The sequence below is a fragment of the Vespa mandarinia genome, chromosome 5, assembly GCF_050613455.1.
Source record: "Vespa mandarinia isolate Hongniang chromosome 5, ASM5061345v1, whole genome shotgun sequence".
NCBI classification, from domain to species: Eukaryota; Metazoa; Arthropoda; class Insecta; order Hymenoptera; family Vespidae; genus Vespa; species Vespa mandarinia.
This window is the reverse complement of record NC_140814.1, coordinates 3,482,501-3,500,000: the sequence shown is the minus strand read 5'-3', so window position 1 is coordinate 3,500,000 and position 17,500 is coordinate 3,482,501. Positions and strand designations below refer to the sequence as shown.

Below are 17,500 nucleotides of genomic sequence, written 5' to 3'. Positions count from 1 at the left end.
CATTAAGATACGTCTCTTAAGAGTACAATAGGATGCATTTAACAAAAGGAAAGAGAGAGAGAGAGAGAGAGAGAGAGAGACAGACAGACAGACAGAGAGACAGTTAGATAGACAGATAGATAGACTGAGAGGACTCTTTGGATGCTGTAAAGATTTATATATAGACGTGTTCTTATATCATCGTACGTCAAATATGAGAAAGAGAGAAAGAGAGAGAGAGAGAGAGAGAGAGAGAGAGACTAAGAAGATGGAAGGAAGCGTATGTCGAAGGAAGTATCGAAGAGATGAGACAATAGCTTTCAAGATTCTTCGAGTAGCGTTGTTGCACCTGTCGTGAAAACATTTCTCTCCCTCTCTCTCCCTCTCTCCCTCTCTCTCTTTCACTTAGATTCAACCATAGACAAAGATACACACACTAGAGTTCTATTTTCCATATAGTTTCTCCATTTCTCCTTTTGGGGAACCGATGCATTATTGGATTTCGTACGTATGTACATACATACATACATACATACATACACATATACATATGTACCCTTCGATACATCTCCAAAGACATTTCTAACGTTTGTAATCAAGATCATGTCTGATTTTAAGCTAAACGTCCAATGTTTTAGTTCTGTTTCCTTTCTTTTTTTTTCTTTTGTTCTTCTTTTTTTTCTCTTTTTTTTCTTTTTTTTCTTTTTTTTTTTTTTTTTTGTACAAAATTGGATTCATCGATCGCCTTTTTTTCTTTTTTTTCTTCTTTATGCATCGCATGAACACGCGATTTGCCTATCTGCAATACGTAATATACGAATGAGAACGCTTTTATTGCTATCCTTGACATACACATACACACACACACATACACACACATAAGTATATATATATATATATACATATATATATGTGTTCATTTATTAGATATATTACCATGGATTAGCATGATTCACGGCCAGGTTACAGACAAGTTCAAACGCATAGACTTGTTTTTCTTTTCTCTTTTTTCTTCTTTTTTTTCGTTTTATTTTTCTTTTTCTCTCATTATAAACGTTTCTTTAATATTTATTACTTTACTTTTTTATTTTTTCTTTTTTTCTTTTCTCTTTTTTTTTTTTTTTTCTTTTTTTGTATCTCTTGAACGTGTGTCATAAGAAATCGAAAGTATTGTGAAATATCTTTTTTATCTGTCGTAAGTTTACGACGCAACATGTATTATTCAATGACAAAAATTGTCATTGAATAAACTTTTTGATCAGCGTCGTGTTAGCATTAATTTTAAATATATAAATATTTATAGATTATATTCTCTTCATTGCTCAAGGACGTGAAAAAAAAATATTGAATGATTAAAATTTGCTTAAAACACAAATCAACTGATTCGCGAACGATATCACAATATAATTACGAGATACATGTTTTCTTGATAGATAAATGTCAACGATTTTTGTTATATAACGCGACATAAAAAATGGAGACGATTAAAAGATATTTTTTTCTTTTATCTATAATTATCGCAGACGTAACAGCATGTTATTAAAGTTATTTAATTTAATATTTTAAATATATATATATATATATATATATATATATATATTTCTCTTCATTGTTTAAAAATAATCGAACATTATCGATCGATTAGAATTTTTTCGCGAAAGGAACTGATCAGCTAATTCGTGCACAATATCGCAAGATAATTATTTAGAGATACTAATTTTTTTCATAGATAAATTTCAACTATTTTTCTATATAATCGGAAATAATATCATGATCCAAAGTTCCCGCAAAAATTATTTCGATGATTACGCAAAATTATTACGTATGTCAATAGAGAGAAAGAGAAAGAGAAAGAGAGAGAAAATAAGAGAGAGAGAGAGAGAAATCCTATTTGCTTTCGGCAGGCCACGACATGGTACGTGATTGTCCGTTGGAAGGATGCATTTTCGAATGTATGTACAATGTGGCTGATTGGGACGGGAAACGTTTGCAAGCTCTTAAACGTTGAATGGCCTCGTTATCGACAACGACGACGACGACGACGACGACGACGACGACGACGACGACGTTGACGTTGACGACGACGACGACAACGACGACGACGACGACAAGGACGACGTGGACGAGGACGACGATATTGAGAAGAAAGAGAGAGCGAGAGAGAGTGAGAGAGAAAGAAATGAACGACGAAAAACGAGAGACGAGGAGATAAATACAAAGTAAAACGAGATTTGAAACTTTCGTTTGATTTAATCCTACGTCGTCGACTGTCTCTTTCTCTCTCTCTCTCTCTCTCTCTCTCTCTCTCTCTCTCGCTCTCTATCTGTCTATCTATCTATATATCTCATTTCATTTTCTATCTTTTTATTTAGTTTTTTATTTTTTTTCATTTATTCTTTTTTTTCTCTACTAATTCTTTTTTTTTACTTTTTACTTTTTTCTCTCGCTTCTCGCGTCAACCATTTTACCTTTTTTTTCTCCACCTTTTCTCACTCCCTCTCTCTCTTTCTCTCTCTCTCTCTCTCTCGGTTCTTGACTCTTGCGCGAATCTTCGGAAGAAAAAAGAAAAAGAAAAAAAAAGAAAAAAAAAAATATATAAAAAGAAACTCTTAACTTTCTTAACATTAAGTTTCGAATTCGTTCGCACTCGGAAACCGTGCAATTTTCTTTCCGATAGTTTTACCAAAGTGGTATCTCCAGTATTCGATAAATCGAAGAAGATGATTCGAAGGATTCGACGGAGATCGAAGAATTGTCTTTGAAAAAGACGGTATTCACTTCTTCTTTCTTTTTTCTCTCTTTTTTCTTTTTTCTTTTTTTTTTCTTTTTTTTTTTTTCTATGATCGTGAAAAAACTCTCTGACGTTTTAAGAATTTGATAATCTTCGGACGAATTGAGAAATCGATTTATTCCATATGTTACACACACATACATATATGTATATATATATGTATATATATATATGTATATGTATATATATATATATATATATATATATATACACACACATAAATATTCGTAATATATTACATTAAATCGAATCGCACTATCTATATCACATATTAAGAAGCTGCAGAGATATATTATCGTCTACATACAAAAAAAGAAAAGAAAAAAAAAGATTTTCATTTTTAAAGTTTTAGTCCTTAGAAGAACGTTCAGCATTCAGAATAATACATCGTCTTTGTACATATATTTTTTTCTTTTTTTTATATATATATATATTTATATAGAATATTTTTATATATATATATACATATATATTAAAATATATTAGACTATACGTATACTTAGTGTTAGTCATCTCCAAGCGCGGCAGTATATGAAAAATTTTACCGCTATTCAATACTAATGGTCGATCGTTCATACGTTTGCAATTAATTTCCATTCTATAATGCGAGGATATCTTCCTGAATGTTTTTTCCTTTTTCTTTTTTTGTCATTTAAAAAAATCTCTTTTTCATTTTTTCCACTCTTACGGGCGCGCGTGCGCGCGCGCGTTGCGCAAACGAGAGATTGACAATGGGGGAAGAAAATAAAGAAAGAAAAAAAAAAAGAAGGAAAAAATAAGAAACAATAAAAGAAAAAAAGGGAAGATATGAAGATCGATAGAAAATAAAAAAAAAAAAGAAGAAAGGAAAACAAGAGAATAATAAAAAGAAAAAAAAGAGTGACAGAGAAAGAAAAATCACTTTCATACGCGGTTGATTTCGAAAATTCGAGGGGGTTAGGTAGATAGGTAGATAGGTAGGTAGGTAGGTAGGTAGGTAGGTAGGTAGGTAGGTGGGTAGGTAGGTGATGCCTGGCTGGGGTCACTCAATTACGGTCGTCCTCTTCCTGTGAATTGTAAAATCTCATGACCTCTTCTCTCGCTGCATCCGCGATGGCTCCTCTGCAGGGATTTGGATCCCAATTCACTCCGGGACAACCGAGCGATTCGAAACACGTGACGAGACGATTCGTGTTAGTTGGACAGCAATGAACGACGGCCCAAACGCAAGGATTAGGACTTCGAACGTATGGTGGAAATATCGTCGTTTGTACTCCGTTGTTGCGTCGATTTACGTTCTATAAATGGAAAAAAAATTATGAAATTTTTTTAACATCAATAGATAAATGTCGTTAGACATTTTCGAAGTTATAAAATAAATTGGACTATTTATATCGAAGGATATTTGTTTTTTTCTTTTTTTTTTTTTCCTTTTTCTTTTCTTTTCTTCTTTTCCTCTTTTTTACATCGTAACAACAAATTTCTTTCTGTTAATGCAATATAATACGAACTATCGATCGTTCCGTTTCATGTCATATTATCAATGTAAGTATCTAAGAAGTAGAAAAATTGTTGAATTTCCATATCGTTCATAGATCGATCTATAAATCTTGGCAAACGTTTCCATTGATAGATATATTGACGTGAACGTAAGTGTTCACGTAAAGTTTGAAATCAGTACATCCATTGTCACGAACTATATTTAATTGTCTATAGTTGTATCAACGATTACACACAAGACAAGAGCGTGAAACAATTTGACGGACAAATGGATGGCTCACCGGGAAATTGATCTCATTTTCAAAGCCTGCCCTCGACGTGAACGTCGGCCTTGAATGAGGCAAGGATCCTTTGGGTTGAACTATTATCCTAGCGCTAACCGGTAACGCGTTCAATCTGGCTTCCTCATGCCGCCTATATTGTTCATTCATAATTCTCCTGTTATCTTCCCTTTCCCATTGGGCTTTGGCACTATTGGTAAAACGAAAATCTTTATATTATATAACATATTCGATCATTATTAAAAATACGTAATAATTTGAAAAATAAATGATAAAGATATAATATTATAAATGATTTATCAGATTCTCTCACCTATTCTCATGCTGACGTCGTGCGTTTTGTCGTGCTATAATCGCCCGTCTCTTTTTCTCTTCTTCCTCCCTGATCCTTTGTTGTTCTCTTTGTTGTTCTCTCAGTCGTTCCCTTTGACGTATCTCAGTTGTTCTTCGATTCTCCATTAAATTCCCCAAAACCGGAAGAACAGAACTTACGGTAGCCGTAGGCCCTACTCTTCTCACAGATGTCATACCTCTTCTTCTCTGATTCTCAATCATTTCCTGTGTCCTTCTATCTTCCTCGAGTCTAAACGTTTCCATCTTCTTTCTTTCCTCTTCATATCTTCTCGACTGTTCCCTCTTATACTCGATCTCTCTCCTACGTTCCTCCTCTAATATTCGTCGTTTTTGCTCCTCTTCCTCCTTACGTCGTCGTTCCAATGCTTCAATCTCCTGTCTCCTTCTAGCCTCGTCCAGCGAGACTCTAGGATCGATGTAAGTCGGAGCAGAGGGACCGTGCTCTCTCCTCTCATATCCCGAACCCGGTGGATATCTATTGGATCGATTCATTTGCCTGACAGCCTCCATCGCCCTTTCCATCTGCCTCCTCTTCTCTTCCTCCTCCTTCTTCCTCTTCTCCTCCTCCCTTTCCCTCCATCTTTGTGAAACGTTCCAATGTTCGTTTCTTCGTTCATCCTTCCTAAGTTCGACCGGTTGATTTCTTCTCACGTATTCCTGCAACTTTCTCTCCTCGTCTAGTCTCCTTTGACGTTCCTCCATTATTCTTTTTCTTCGATATTCCTCGTCGTCGTTTCTGTCACGCGTCACGTTATTCCTATACCTTCTCGATCTCTCCATTTCCATTCTTCTTCTATTCTCTTCTTCCGACATTTGCTTTCTCTTTTCATTCTCCATTCTCCATCTCTCTTTCTCAAATTCTTGCCTCCTTCTTTCCTCCTCAATTTTCCTTCTTTCGTCCTCCAATGTCCCCCTCCTTCTTTCCTCTTCCATTCTCTTTCTTTCTTCCTCAATCCTTCTCTCCTCCGTCATAGCTTCTCTTCTTCTTTCCTCCTCCCTTCTCCTTCTTTCCTCCTCTAACATCTGCCTTCTTCTTTCATCCTCCATTCTTTGTCTCTCTAAAAGACGATTTCTTTCCATGTATTCTCTTTCCAACTTCCTTCTCTCCTCTTCCTCGTTCTCTCTACTTTCGTTTTTATTAAAATTATAACGAGCCAATTGTAAATTCGCTATCGGCAGATCTTTCATTCTTCTCCGTTCCTCCAATTCTTCCCGTCTCCTTCTCTCTTCGTCCAACAATTTCATCCTTCGTTCCATCTCCTCTTCCTCCTTTCTTCTCTTGGCCATCCATTCTCTTCGTCTGTTCTCCAAATCCCTTCTGTCCTCCGTTATCAAATTTCTCCTTCTATATTCCTCCTCCCTTCTTCGCGCTTCCTCGCGTCTACGCAATTCCTCCATTCTCGTTCTATCCTCGTAAAATTTCTTCCTTCTATCTTCCTCATCTCTAACGGAGTTCGACGTCGGTGATCTTCTTGACTCGAGTTCCTTGACCCTTCGCAATCTTTCCTCTTCCACTATTCTTTGCTGTTTCAACAATCTATCGTATTCCTCTCGAATCTTATCGATTTCAACGTTGACTATGTTCTTATCCTGTTGTTGTCGTTGTTGTTGTTGTTGTCGTCTTCTTTGTTCGGTATCCAATTCGTCACTAGATATTAGACCTTCGTTCTCACCGTAACCCCATAAACCGGAGTCACTCTCACTGTCGACCCATAACAACTTTCGAGAACGACCATTGAAACGTGAAACGTATCCGCTCGTATTCGTATCGGATAACGATGAACTATTACTACTACTACTACTACTACTACTACTGCTACTACTCCTTTTCCTTCTACTACCTTTCAAATCGTTAACGTTTTTAATCGATTCGACAACGCTCGATAAGCTCGAATTACCGAGATCACCTCTAACAGGTAATCTCTCCTTGACGTTTCTATCCTGAATCAAAAAATCATTTACCATAGCGTCTATGTCGCCACGATTCTCTTTATTTCTCTTAGGCTCGGACTCTAACTTTTTTAACTTGAAGAGCTCGTCCATTTCCTCGTAACTCTCGGCGGATATATCGTAGTCGAGATCAAGTGATATCGGTACGACATTGAACGGTGCCGTAGGTTGCTCTGCCTTACCATTTGGTTCCCCGGTTTTCTCGGTCTTCTCAACGGATCTCTTCAGTTTGCGAGAAGAGGGTGAGAAATAGGAAAAGGAAGTGGCCGAGGAAGAAGAGGCGGAGGAGGAGGAAGAGGAAGGAGCTTCGAGACCCTCGCAACCAACTTGTAACTCGGGCACACCCCCAACTCCAAAAGCTTCAACGTTACTCGGTACTTCCGACCTTAATTCTGAATCCAAGAAATTCGATCTACCGTGAAGGTCCTTGGTATCATTATTGGTGCCACTGCCAGTAGCACCGCCATCGTTATCATTATCATTACCGGTACTAACCATGGTTATCGTCGTTGACTTTAACAACCCGTTTGACGATTTTCCAACCTTCCAACTTAGCCCTGAACTTTTCTTTGGCATTTTGCTCTTGTTATTACCTATTCTCATCGTAGCCGATGTAGCGATAGATGTCGGGGTTGGTAACGTTAATCCCGTCAACCCCGTCATTATTACTCCCTTTACGTTAGACATTGGACTTGGTAAGGATTTCCTACCCTCAAACAAATCCAATTTGTATATCTCTACCGATCCAGGACCCTCGTCCTGAAACGTTTCGTCAGCCACGAAAGGCTCGTCCATTTCGGTTGGTGGAGCAACGTAATCATCGCCACCGGGCTTTTTCCCATCGTATTCATTCTTACCGGATAAATGCTTCGATCTTTCCTTGTCATTCTGAGTAACGATCGTACCGGCCGAGTCTCTCGAGATCGTTCCTACGTTATCATTGTCGTAAACCTTTCCTATCGACAAATCTGAAAGGATTTTTACATAATTAGCCTTACCCATTCGTATACATTCCCTTCTCTCTCTCTCTCTCTCTCTCTCTCTGCCGGACTATTTTACCTCCCCCCCTCTCTCTCTCTCTCCCTCGAGTCTTTGATCTTTCCCTTTCAAGAAACTTTACGCGATGTTCTATTATAGATTCTATAATACAAGCGATAATTAATATAACCCGTTTGATTATCGTCAGTGATAATATTCCTAAATTGTGAAACGATAAGATTTGATGAAGGAACGGTGAAAACGGTCGCAAAGAAGGGCGCAAATGGAAATGACGTTTTACTTCGTTTCAGGTAGAATCGAACGAATAAATTTGATAGCATTTCGCGGCTCGGGATTAATCGAAGCGACAGAATTAAATCACTGATGACGTAACGGAAGAGAGAGAGAGAGAGATAGAAATAGAAATAGATATAGATATATATATATATATAATGTATATAAATATATATATATATATGTATATATGTATATATATAGAAAAAGAGAGCTCGAAGATCGGAGACATATATATACTGGATTAATTGGCACTTACCATTGGCCGAGAATGAAATGAGTGAGTCACGTCGGTTATGACGATCGTCGATCGATCGATAGATGTGAGAATCATCTTGGAACTTCCGATTAATCTGCTGTTCCTGTTGCTGTTGATATTGATGATAGTGCTGCTGTTGGTTCACGTTCTCCTCCGTGGAGCTTCCGTCGTTGCTGCTTCTTCTTCCGTAAAACCCGAGCAGTCCATGGTTGTTGTACGGGGGTGAAGGGGGGGCGTATTGATCGACGGTGAGGAGGTGGGAGGCACGTAGAGGATTGCTCGTGGCTGCACCCACCACACCCTGCACCATCAGACAGGCCGTGGCTAGAGCTAACGCTGCTGTTACTACTGTCACTCCTCCTTCTCCTCTTCCACCACCTCCTTCGCCATCTCCTCCTCTTTTTCTCTCCATTCTTTTCCTACGATCAAACGAACCTCCTTTGTTATTTCCATTTCTTTTCTCACTTTTCTTTTCTATTTTCCTTCTTCCTTCTTTTCTCTTCTTCTTCTTCTTCTTCATCGTTTCTTTTCTTTTCTTTTTATACCACCTCCCGCATTCCGCGACGCGAAACGATCTATCGATATTCCATTTCTCACAATACATTGATCGTTTTGTTTTTTTTTTCATTCGTTTCTCGATCGTTTATTTTTCAACTGAATAGGTGTATATCATATAAGGATTATTTATTCGTACGTAATCTGAAATGGGAGTTTGTTTTCTTTTTTTTTCTTTTTTTTTCTTTCGTTTTCTTTTTTTTTTTTCAATTCGTTCGATTTCATCTATTCGGTCTATACGCGACGTGTTCCGTTCGAAATCAATTGTTATCACGTTTTAAGCGATTATCGCAATTACGAACTTGTATTATATTTATTCTTTTGCATGCGAGAAAATAAATAATAGAAGTATATTTTTCTTTCTTTTCTTTTTTCTTTTTTCTTTCTTTTTCTTTTTTTTTTTTTTTTTTTTTGTAAGTCAATCGAAATAAAAAGACCGTCCGTACAATTTGTAATATTCGAACTCATCGATATTCGAGATTTTACCGGGTGATATTGTTATTTCTATTCGTTTCTATTCGTGTTTTTAAATATTACAAAAATTATCAGAGGAAGATGATAATGAAGAAGAAGAAGAAGAAGAAGAAGAAGAAGGAAAAAAGAAGAAATTAAAATCAAAGGATTCGCTACTATATAATTATGTAAATTTAAGACAGACGATCAATTGATATTCGATAAAATCAATTTGTCTATGATAAAATTTGACAATTAAGGAGGAAATAGTGATAAGGAGTGGAAGGGAGAGAAAAGGTAGAACGTAATTTGATAAATCATGCAGAAGATTTACTCTCATGAGATAGAACGGTAGGGATAGATAATCGGTCTGTAAATCTTTCATTTAGCAGGTTATACCCCCCGCGTGTCGCAAATTTATCGCTCGCGTGTCGAAGTCTCGTAGGAAACCAAAGAGAGAGAGAGAGAGAGAGAGAGAGAGAGAGAGAGAGAGAGAGAGAAATCGAAAAGGAGGAGGAAGAAGAAAGAAGAGTGAAAAGGATGATCATGCTTCTTTGAAATTTTTACGATTGTAGGATATTATTTAAAAATTAATTGGATCACGTGTAACCGAGTGAAATCATACTCGGTTGGAATTTTAATCCCTAGTTTCCGACGACCTTTTTTAAATAATTGAACTAATCACGAAACGATCGTAATAACATTACAATTAATTCATAACGATCTCATATATCATATATTTATATATATATATATATATATATATATATATATATATATGTGTGTATGTAAATTAAAATTGAGAAAAAAAAACACAATTTGGGTGTTCGAATTCGAATCTATTCTTTCACTTTTTCCTTTTAGTTACTAATTAAATAGAAAATAATAACGAAATGAAATCAAATTGATAGAAGATATATAGAATCGATCTCGTTATCTGGAAACCATACTTAGGCGAATGTCCACGCGGCTATGATTTGTCTAGATCTTATCGGATCGTGTACGTGCCGTGACCAGCGGAGAGGAGGAGGATGGTGTGGATAGAGGGTGGTGGAACGGGGAAGGTCAGGTATTTCCTTGGCCATAATCTTCGAGGTAGATGTAGACAAGGTGGGTAGACCGCGGAATTACCGTTATCGTAGTATAAACCAAAAGCTCTCTCCCTCTCTCTCTCTCTCTCTCTCTCTCTCTCTCTCTCTCTCTCTCTCTCTCTGTCCCTCTCTATCCTACCTCTAGCATTCTACCTCTCGCGAATATCGATCGCGAAGCACTCTCTCTCTCTCTCTCTCTCTTTCTCTCCCCCCTCCTCTCTCTCTCTCTCTCTCTCTCTCTGTCTCTCTCTCAGTCTCTCTCTCATACACACACCGCTTGAAGGGCGTTCCTCTTTTAAGTCTTGTCGGATTCATCTACCGTCACACTTTATTGCCCGTTTTCTACGGAATACACTTTCGATATTGTTACTTCACGTTCTTAAATACAATGAGTAATAGTTAAAAAAAAAAAAAAGAGAGAGATATAAAGTAAGAGAGAGAGAGAGAGAGAGAGAGAAAGAGAGAGATATATAGTCTCTCACTATAATCGAATCCTTTTTACTTCTCTTCTTTCTTCTTTCTTCGCTTCGGAGGAGTAATAAGGGTAAGACGAGATAGATCGAATGATCTTGACACACTGGCCGTGCCAACGCGAACCAACTAAAGTTAATTCTAAGTTGGCGCTTGCCAAAGACGTATGAGTAAGAATGCAAATGTCATATATGTACTATTTCTACTACTACTATTCCTATTACTACTTCTACTATTCCTATTACTACTACTATTATTATTTCTACTATTACTATTCTTACTACTACTACTACTACTACTACTACTACTACTACTACTACTACTACTACTACTACTACTACTACTATTTATTATTCTTTATTATGTGTCCTTATCGTTGCGAACGTAACGTCAGTGACGTCGATAATTTTTCATTCGAATGATTTCTATGTATCAATAGTTACGTATGTATCATCGGGTTATGTCAATTTCTATTCATCTTTGTTTTCTACTGACATCATGAATAATAAAAAGTACACTTTTCAATTGACCCTCCTTTGTTAATGTCGTTCAAGGATTGTTTCTTATTATCGTTGATAGCGATTACGTTAGTATCTACGTATGTATATGTATACGTGTTCACGTATCTATTTGTATATTTTTACATCTATGGACATAACACATGATTTACTTAAGAATTCATAAATTAGGGAAGTAAACGTGACTTGGAATCCCGTGTATTTCTTTTGATTAATCGTCAGAGAAAAATCAAGGATGATACGTTTATACACACACATATATATATACATATACATATACACACACACACACACACACATATATATATATATCGTACGTAAAGCAATGATTTCTTTTTTTCTTCCTTTTTTCTATTTTTTTTTCCATCTCGTTCACGGTCAAACTTATTGTTAGTTAAACATTCGACCAATCACGTTGGATCATTTCTTTTATCCGTGAGTTGCCATTTTAACGAGTTGTTCTAAGTTAACTTAGTAATCATTGAGCGCACGTAGTTTAACCCTAGTTGTACACCTGTGATGTTGGACATTACAGATCAATTTTGAGCTCAATTAAATATTTGTAAACAAGTAAATATTTGTAAATTGGACTTTATCTCTGCCGTCATTTATCTGCAATTGAGATATGTATCTTTATATGCCAACTATCAGAATAATTCGCGTTATGTTAGTCGCTAAGTTGTGCTCGAGTAATGTTTAAGTTCGTAAAATTTCGAGTGTGTCACATCCTTTGTGCATAGTAAGTTGTTTATTGTATTAATTTTTGTTTCTTCATTATTGACCATTTTTAATCTATTAATTTTCTAAACAATGTGATACTATATACATATGTAGTAGAAATGAATTTCTAATGTTATAATGAATATCATAGTGAATATCAAATCCAATCAATGAGAATGAAAAATCAGCTATTATAAAGTATTATAATAAGAAAGTAAAGAGGGAGTCGATTTTTCTTTTTATCAATTATGTAATTTATTCATCAATTAATAGTTCAATCAGTTAATAATTAAAAATTAATTATTGACCAATAAGAATTTTCTTCGATTTGTTGGATATGGCTATTATAAATCTCAGAATATAAATAAATATTGTAAAAAATGCTATTAGAAATTTTACGATACCTCTTCAATCTTATCTGAACAAATTTTATAAGTATCTTTGTAAAGATTATTTTTCAATGCATTTCAATATGTCGTTCCTTCGAAATAATCGAACTTCATGCTGAACAGGATGCAAATGAATTATTTTTTATATATTTAATTATTTTAATTATTTTTTAATATATTTAATTATTTTTATATATAGTTACGATATATAAAATATAATGCTGACGTATGATTTGTTTACGTTCGAAAGAAAGAAAAACTATAATTGGAATGTTCCTCATGTAGAATTTTCAATGATCACCACGTTGACTTATGCATTCAATGCATCATATCATGAATAAATATTTAATTACTTTTCTTTTTATTGTACTTTAATTTTGTACTTTTATAACACTTTGTAGAGATAGGAATTTGTATGTATGAATATTTCCATGAAATGAATGGAAAAAAAAAAACAACAGAAAATAATGGAGATTGATGAAACAATCGTTTACCTTTTTCTTCTCAAAATAAGTTATGTTTGTAAATTTGAAGTAAAGTATATTTTTTGTACATTTTTCAGTACATTTTTTTTCTTTTTTTTTTTTTTTTCTTTTTTTTTGGAAGAGACTCGTCTCAAGATGATTATTATGCCACTAGTTCATTTTTCGAAATATTGAAAATTAAAAAAGACATTTGGTTTTTAACGTAAAAGGTTAATTTTTGCGCATTGCATGATTCATGAATATTTTTTATAATGTCAAAATTGAAAATGTATTTTCAGGACTACTGATTATTATTTCCGTGGCTTCAAGGAATATATAGAATATTTTTGAAAAGAAACTTATTCATTCTATATAAATGACAGCTGTTCAAAGTGTCTAGATTGTAGGACATCCCAAGTGTACAATTGAAAATTATATTTTGAGATGTGCACAATTCAAGGATTAAAATCGTTCTACAATGCAAACGATTACGAACGTATGAATATAAGTAACACGTTTGATTTAGAAATTAGAAAGAAAAAAGAAAAAAGAAAAAACTAATTTGCCTTAGAAATTAGAAAAAGGAAACAAACGAAAGGAAAGAAAAAAATATATAGTACAACAAGTTATAAAACACGCGTATTACGTGTGCTATAATCATTAATTTATAATCAATATCGAAAATGAACTCGTCTCTCGCGATATAAATGTACACGTAGATACAAAAAGTAGTTTAACCGTAGTAGACACTTTTCCATTTCAGTATATTCGATAGCCAGATAGAATTTCGAGTTTAACGCGTTTTCAACTTTAGAGAGATTCGTTCGATTTCAAATTTCACAGGTGGAAATTTTTCGTTTGAACTTTGGCACCGCATGGTAATAGACGATTGGGATTATCTCCCATTAACCCGTGCCGTTTTAAATTCTCGATTACGTTATCGAAATTGGCACTGCCCCCTCATCTCTCTCCTATACCACCCCACCCTCACCCCGCACTCCCTCTCGAATAGTGATATATGTATATCGTAGCGTTTAATTATAAACTTCGTTACGCGGCGCGAATTACTGCTTTATTATTAGTACATTGATATACCTTGATAATTATACTATACATTAAATCTAGCTAACAGTCTAACGAGTATTAAGGTGCAGGGTATATATATATATATAACAACATGATAAAATAATTATCAATTATTGGAAAATATTCATTATATCGTCATCGTTAATAATCATCGTAATCATCGTGATCGAACGAATCAATTTAAACCACGAATAATCTTAATTACACGACATTAAGACGATAACTTTTGGCATGAAGAAGTTAAGTATGTACATAGATATATAGTTTGACCAAAAATAAATCTATTAAACAACCTTATGCTGCTGTGTACGTGTAATCATACTTAGATGGTAGAAATGATACCACATTTGTGCCATCGATATACTCAACTTAATCGTAGAAATTGTCACGGACAAAGAAATTCATTTTGTTCGTTTGAAGTTTTATTACAGATACTCTTTCTTTTATATATATATATATATATATATATATATATATATATATATATCTTGTTAGTTTACCCATCTCTTACATCCTTTATTTCTTAAACTACCTCGACTCCTTTATCACCAATTCTTTCCCTTTTCTCTGTTTCTTTTTCTTTTTTTTTTTTTTTTTTTTTTTTTACATCGTTACCTTCAGAACACGGCAACGAAATAGTGTTTCGCTCCGCGAAAGTGCTAAACTTTCCTTTTAGACCATAACTCTACGAAAAAAAAAAGAAAAAAAAAAAAGAAAAAATAAGATAAAGAATAAAATAAAATAAAATTAAATTAAATAAAATGAGAAAATGGGGGGATGCATTCGTGTCCTTATATATTCTCCTTTTTCTCCTTATTCATGGTCCTTTTCTCTTTTCTTTTTCTTTTTTGTTTTTGTTTTTTTCTTTTTCTTTTTTTAATCGTTCATTTTACCGTGTCGAGGGATTTTTTTCTCATTCCCTCTTCTTCTTTTTTTCTTTTTTTTCTTGTTTTTCTTCTTGCAAATAGTTCGTAAAATCGTGCGACCTAAGCTTTCCTTGATCGACAGGAAAAGCATATTTATTCACGCTTACGATAGATTCCGTTTGAACTGACATCATGTACTCGTACAGTAATGTATCACGTTGATCTCCATCATGTACCCGTATCCATGAGATATGTACAACCTACTCGAAATGGCACACGAAATTGCGACGCACCAACAAGCTCAGATATCGATCAGATATCGCATTCGTTTATCTATCCATTCTTTTTATATTTTTTTTTTCATTCTCTCTCTCTCTCTCTCTCTCTCCATCTCTCGTTCGTTCGCTCGTTCGCTGGCTCTTCCTCTCTTTCCTCCCCCTCTCCCTTCCTCTCTCCTCCATTCCCCCATCCCATTCATTTGATTTTCTGTCGAGAATATAAATACGTCGAACGAAATTTTTTCTAACTAACGTTAGATAGATACGATTTCCAATTAAACGGTTTTACGTAGTCGATGATTTGAAATTTCATATTAAAAAAATCTTATAAATTGGAAATATCGATTTGCCTTTTATTTTTTCTTTCTTTTCTATTTTTTTTTCTTTTTTTTTTTTTTCTTTTTTGTATTTCCATTACCACACCTTTTGCGTGGTAATGGAAAAAGAAGACGGAGAGAGAGAGAGAGAGAGAGAGAGAGAGAGAGAGAGAGAGAGAGAGAGAGATAAGAAGAAGAAAAAAAAAAGAAAAGAAAAAGGAATTTAATTAGAATTAAATTACTGAAACGTGATTTAAACATTCTACTAAGAGAAATCTTAATCAAAAAAGAAAACAGATTATTATTATTATTATTATTCCAATAAAATCGTATTATTAATGAATTTTAAATATCTCGTAAAGACTCCTGGAGTTTTCTTTCTTGCTGACAAGAATGACAGGAGTGGATTAATAGAATGATAAACTTATCATTATCATTATCCTTATTATCATCATTATTATCCTTCGTCTCTGGTTGGCTCTAATCTCGGGCATACTTTCTATTTTATTATTATTATTATTATTATTATTAATATTAAAATTTATTTTATTATTATTATTTTCTTTTGTTTCAATTTATAAGGTACGCGCGTGTAAAAGGGTTAATAAGGGCTGGGGGAGGGAGGGGGGTTATGTAAGAGGAGAGTAATGGTAGTAGTCAGTCAGAAAGGTGCGAGGAGGGGAGGGGAATACGATTAAAAAGTTTTAACCACGTTCGTACCGGTCTCGTACCGATAAGACGATGCTGCGGCGCGTAAAATGGATATACTTTTTCTTTTCTTTTATTTTTCTTCTTCTTCTTCTTCTTCTTTTTTTTTTTTTTTGTTTTTTTCTTTTACTTTTAAACCAGCAGATTTAACGTACAACTTTAATTGTTATTTCATTGTAAGCAGTAATTGGACGACGAGGACGAGGACGACGAAAACGACGGGTCGTCGTGCGGTCTCTATGTGTAATGCGATTGAAATAACGGATATACTTTTCGTAATTAGCAGGTACCATAGCGACTGCCGGCACTAATCCATTTCCTCTCTTTCTCTTTCTCTCTCTCTCTCTCTCTCTCTCTCTTTCTCTCTTTCTCTCTCTCTCTCTCTTTAGTCGGCTGGCCGGAAACTCTGCCAGCAAATTATATCCTGGTTTAAGTGCTGCTCGTCCTCTACAACCTCTAGAACCCGTTCCGAAGGTGCTTCACAGAGAGAATGAGGAGGAGGTGGTAAGAGAGGGAGGAAAAGGGAGAAGAAGGAAGAGGAGGAGAAGGAGGAGATGGAAAAGGAAGAGGGTTCATTCCTACCCTTTTCGTCGTATACACTTTGCGTCTCTCTTTCATAATTTAACTTGGGATGGGTGGGTGAGAGAACGGGGGTAAGGGTGCAGCAGAACTTAATTACCCCTTTTCTGAATTTAACGCGAAAAAGACTTTCTCGAACTTCGTGAAATATCTTATATTATATTTTTCCTTTAATTTGGCCAAATCAAACGGGATGATTTTTTATATATATATATATTTTTTTATTATAAGTCTTAAGGTTATTTCGTCTAATTGACACTTTTTTAATGAAAATTGTTTTAAATGTTCGCCTTGTAAATATATGTTTGTATGTATATATACATATATATTATTATTCTTATTATAAATTATATTTGTTTCCTCTTGTTTAAATAAATTTGTTCCTTGTGTTTGAAGAAGTATATATTATAAATGAAAATTAAAAATCAAATAATATATATATATATATATATATATATATATATATAAATATGTCTATATGTCGCTATTAATTATATATGAATTTTTATATATTATAGAATATATATCGTGTCTTATCGTTTATTCTTATAAACGAATCAATTAGTCGAATTATATTATCGTTAACTTTGTTATTTGAAAATAATAAATAATTCAAATGGATTATTTGTTATTAAAGAAG

The 17,500-nt window shown here is 34.5% G+C and overlaps 2 protein-coding genes across 7 annotated transcripts in view; one reads left to right on the top strand and one right to left on the bottom strand.

Annotated features, from left to right (window-relative positions):
* The window catches only part of LOC118441642 (uncharacterized), an 89,277-nt gene that overhangs the window by 10,346 nt on the left and 61,431 nt on the right, over nt 1–17,500 (top strand). The window lies entirely within an intron of this gene.
* The window catches only part of LOC118441638 (uncharacterized), a 45,306-nt gene continuing 30,917 nt past the window's right edge, over nt 3,112–17,500 (bottom strand). For 2 of the 4 annotated variants that reach the window (XM_085657382.1, XM_085657383.1), the window contains exons 2-5: nt 8,366–8,784; nt 4,844–7,802; nt 4,531–4,720; nt 3,112–4,047 (exon numbers count right to left, since the gene is read on the bottom strand). In XM_085657382.1, the coding sequence (XP_085513508.1) occupies nt 3,796–4,047; nt 4,531–4,720; nt 4,844–7,802; nt 8,366–8,784 (3,820 nt within the window). In that variant the 3' untranslated portion in view covers nt 3,112–3,795. Of the gene's footprint in view, nt 4,048–4,530; nt 4,721–4,843; nt 7,803–8,365; nt 8,785–10,946; nt 11,104–17,500 lie in introns of those variants that run through there. The other 2 variants (XM_035866314.2, XM_035866313.2) reach the window with 2 other exon arrangements.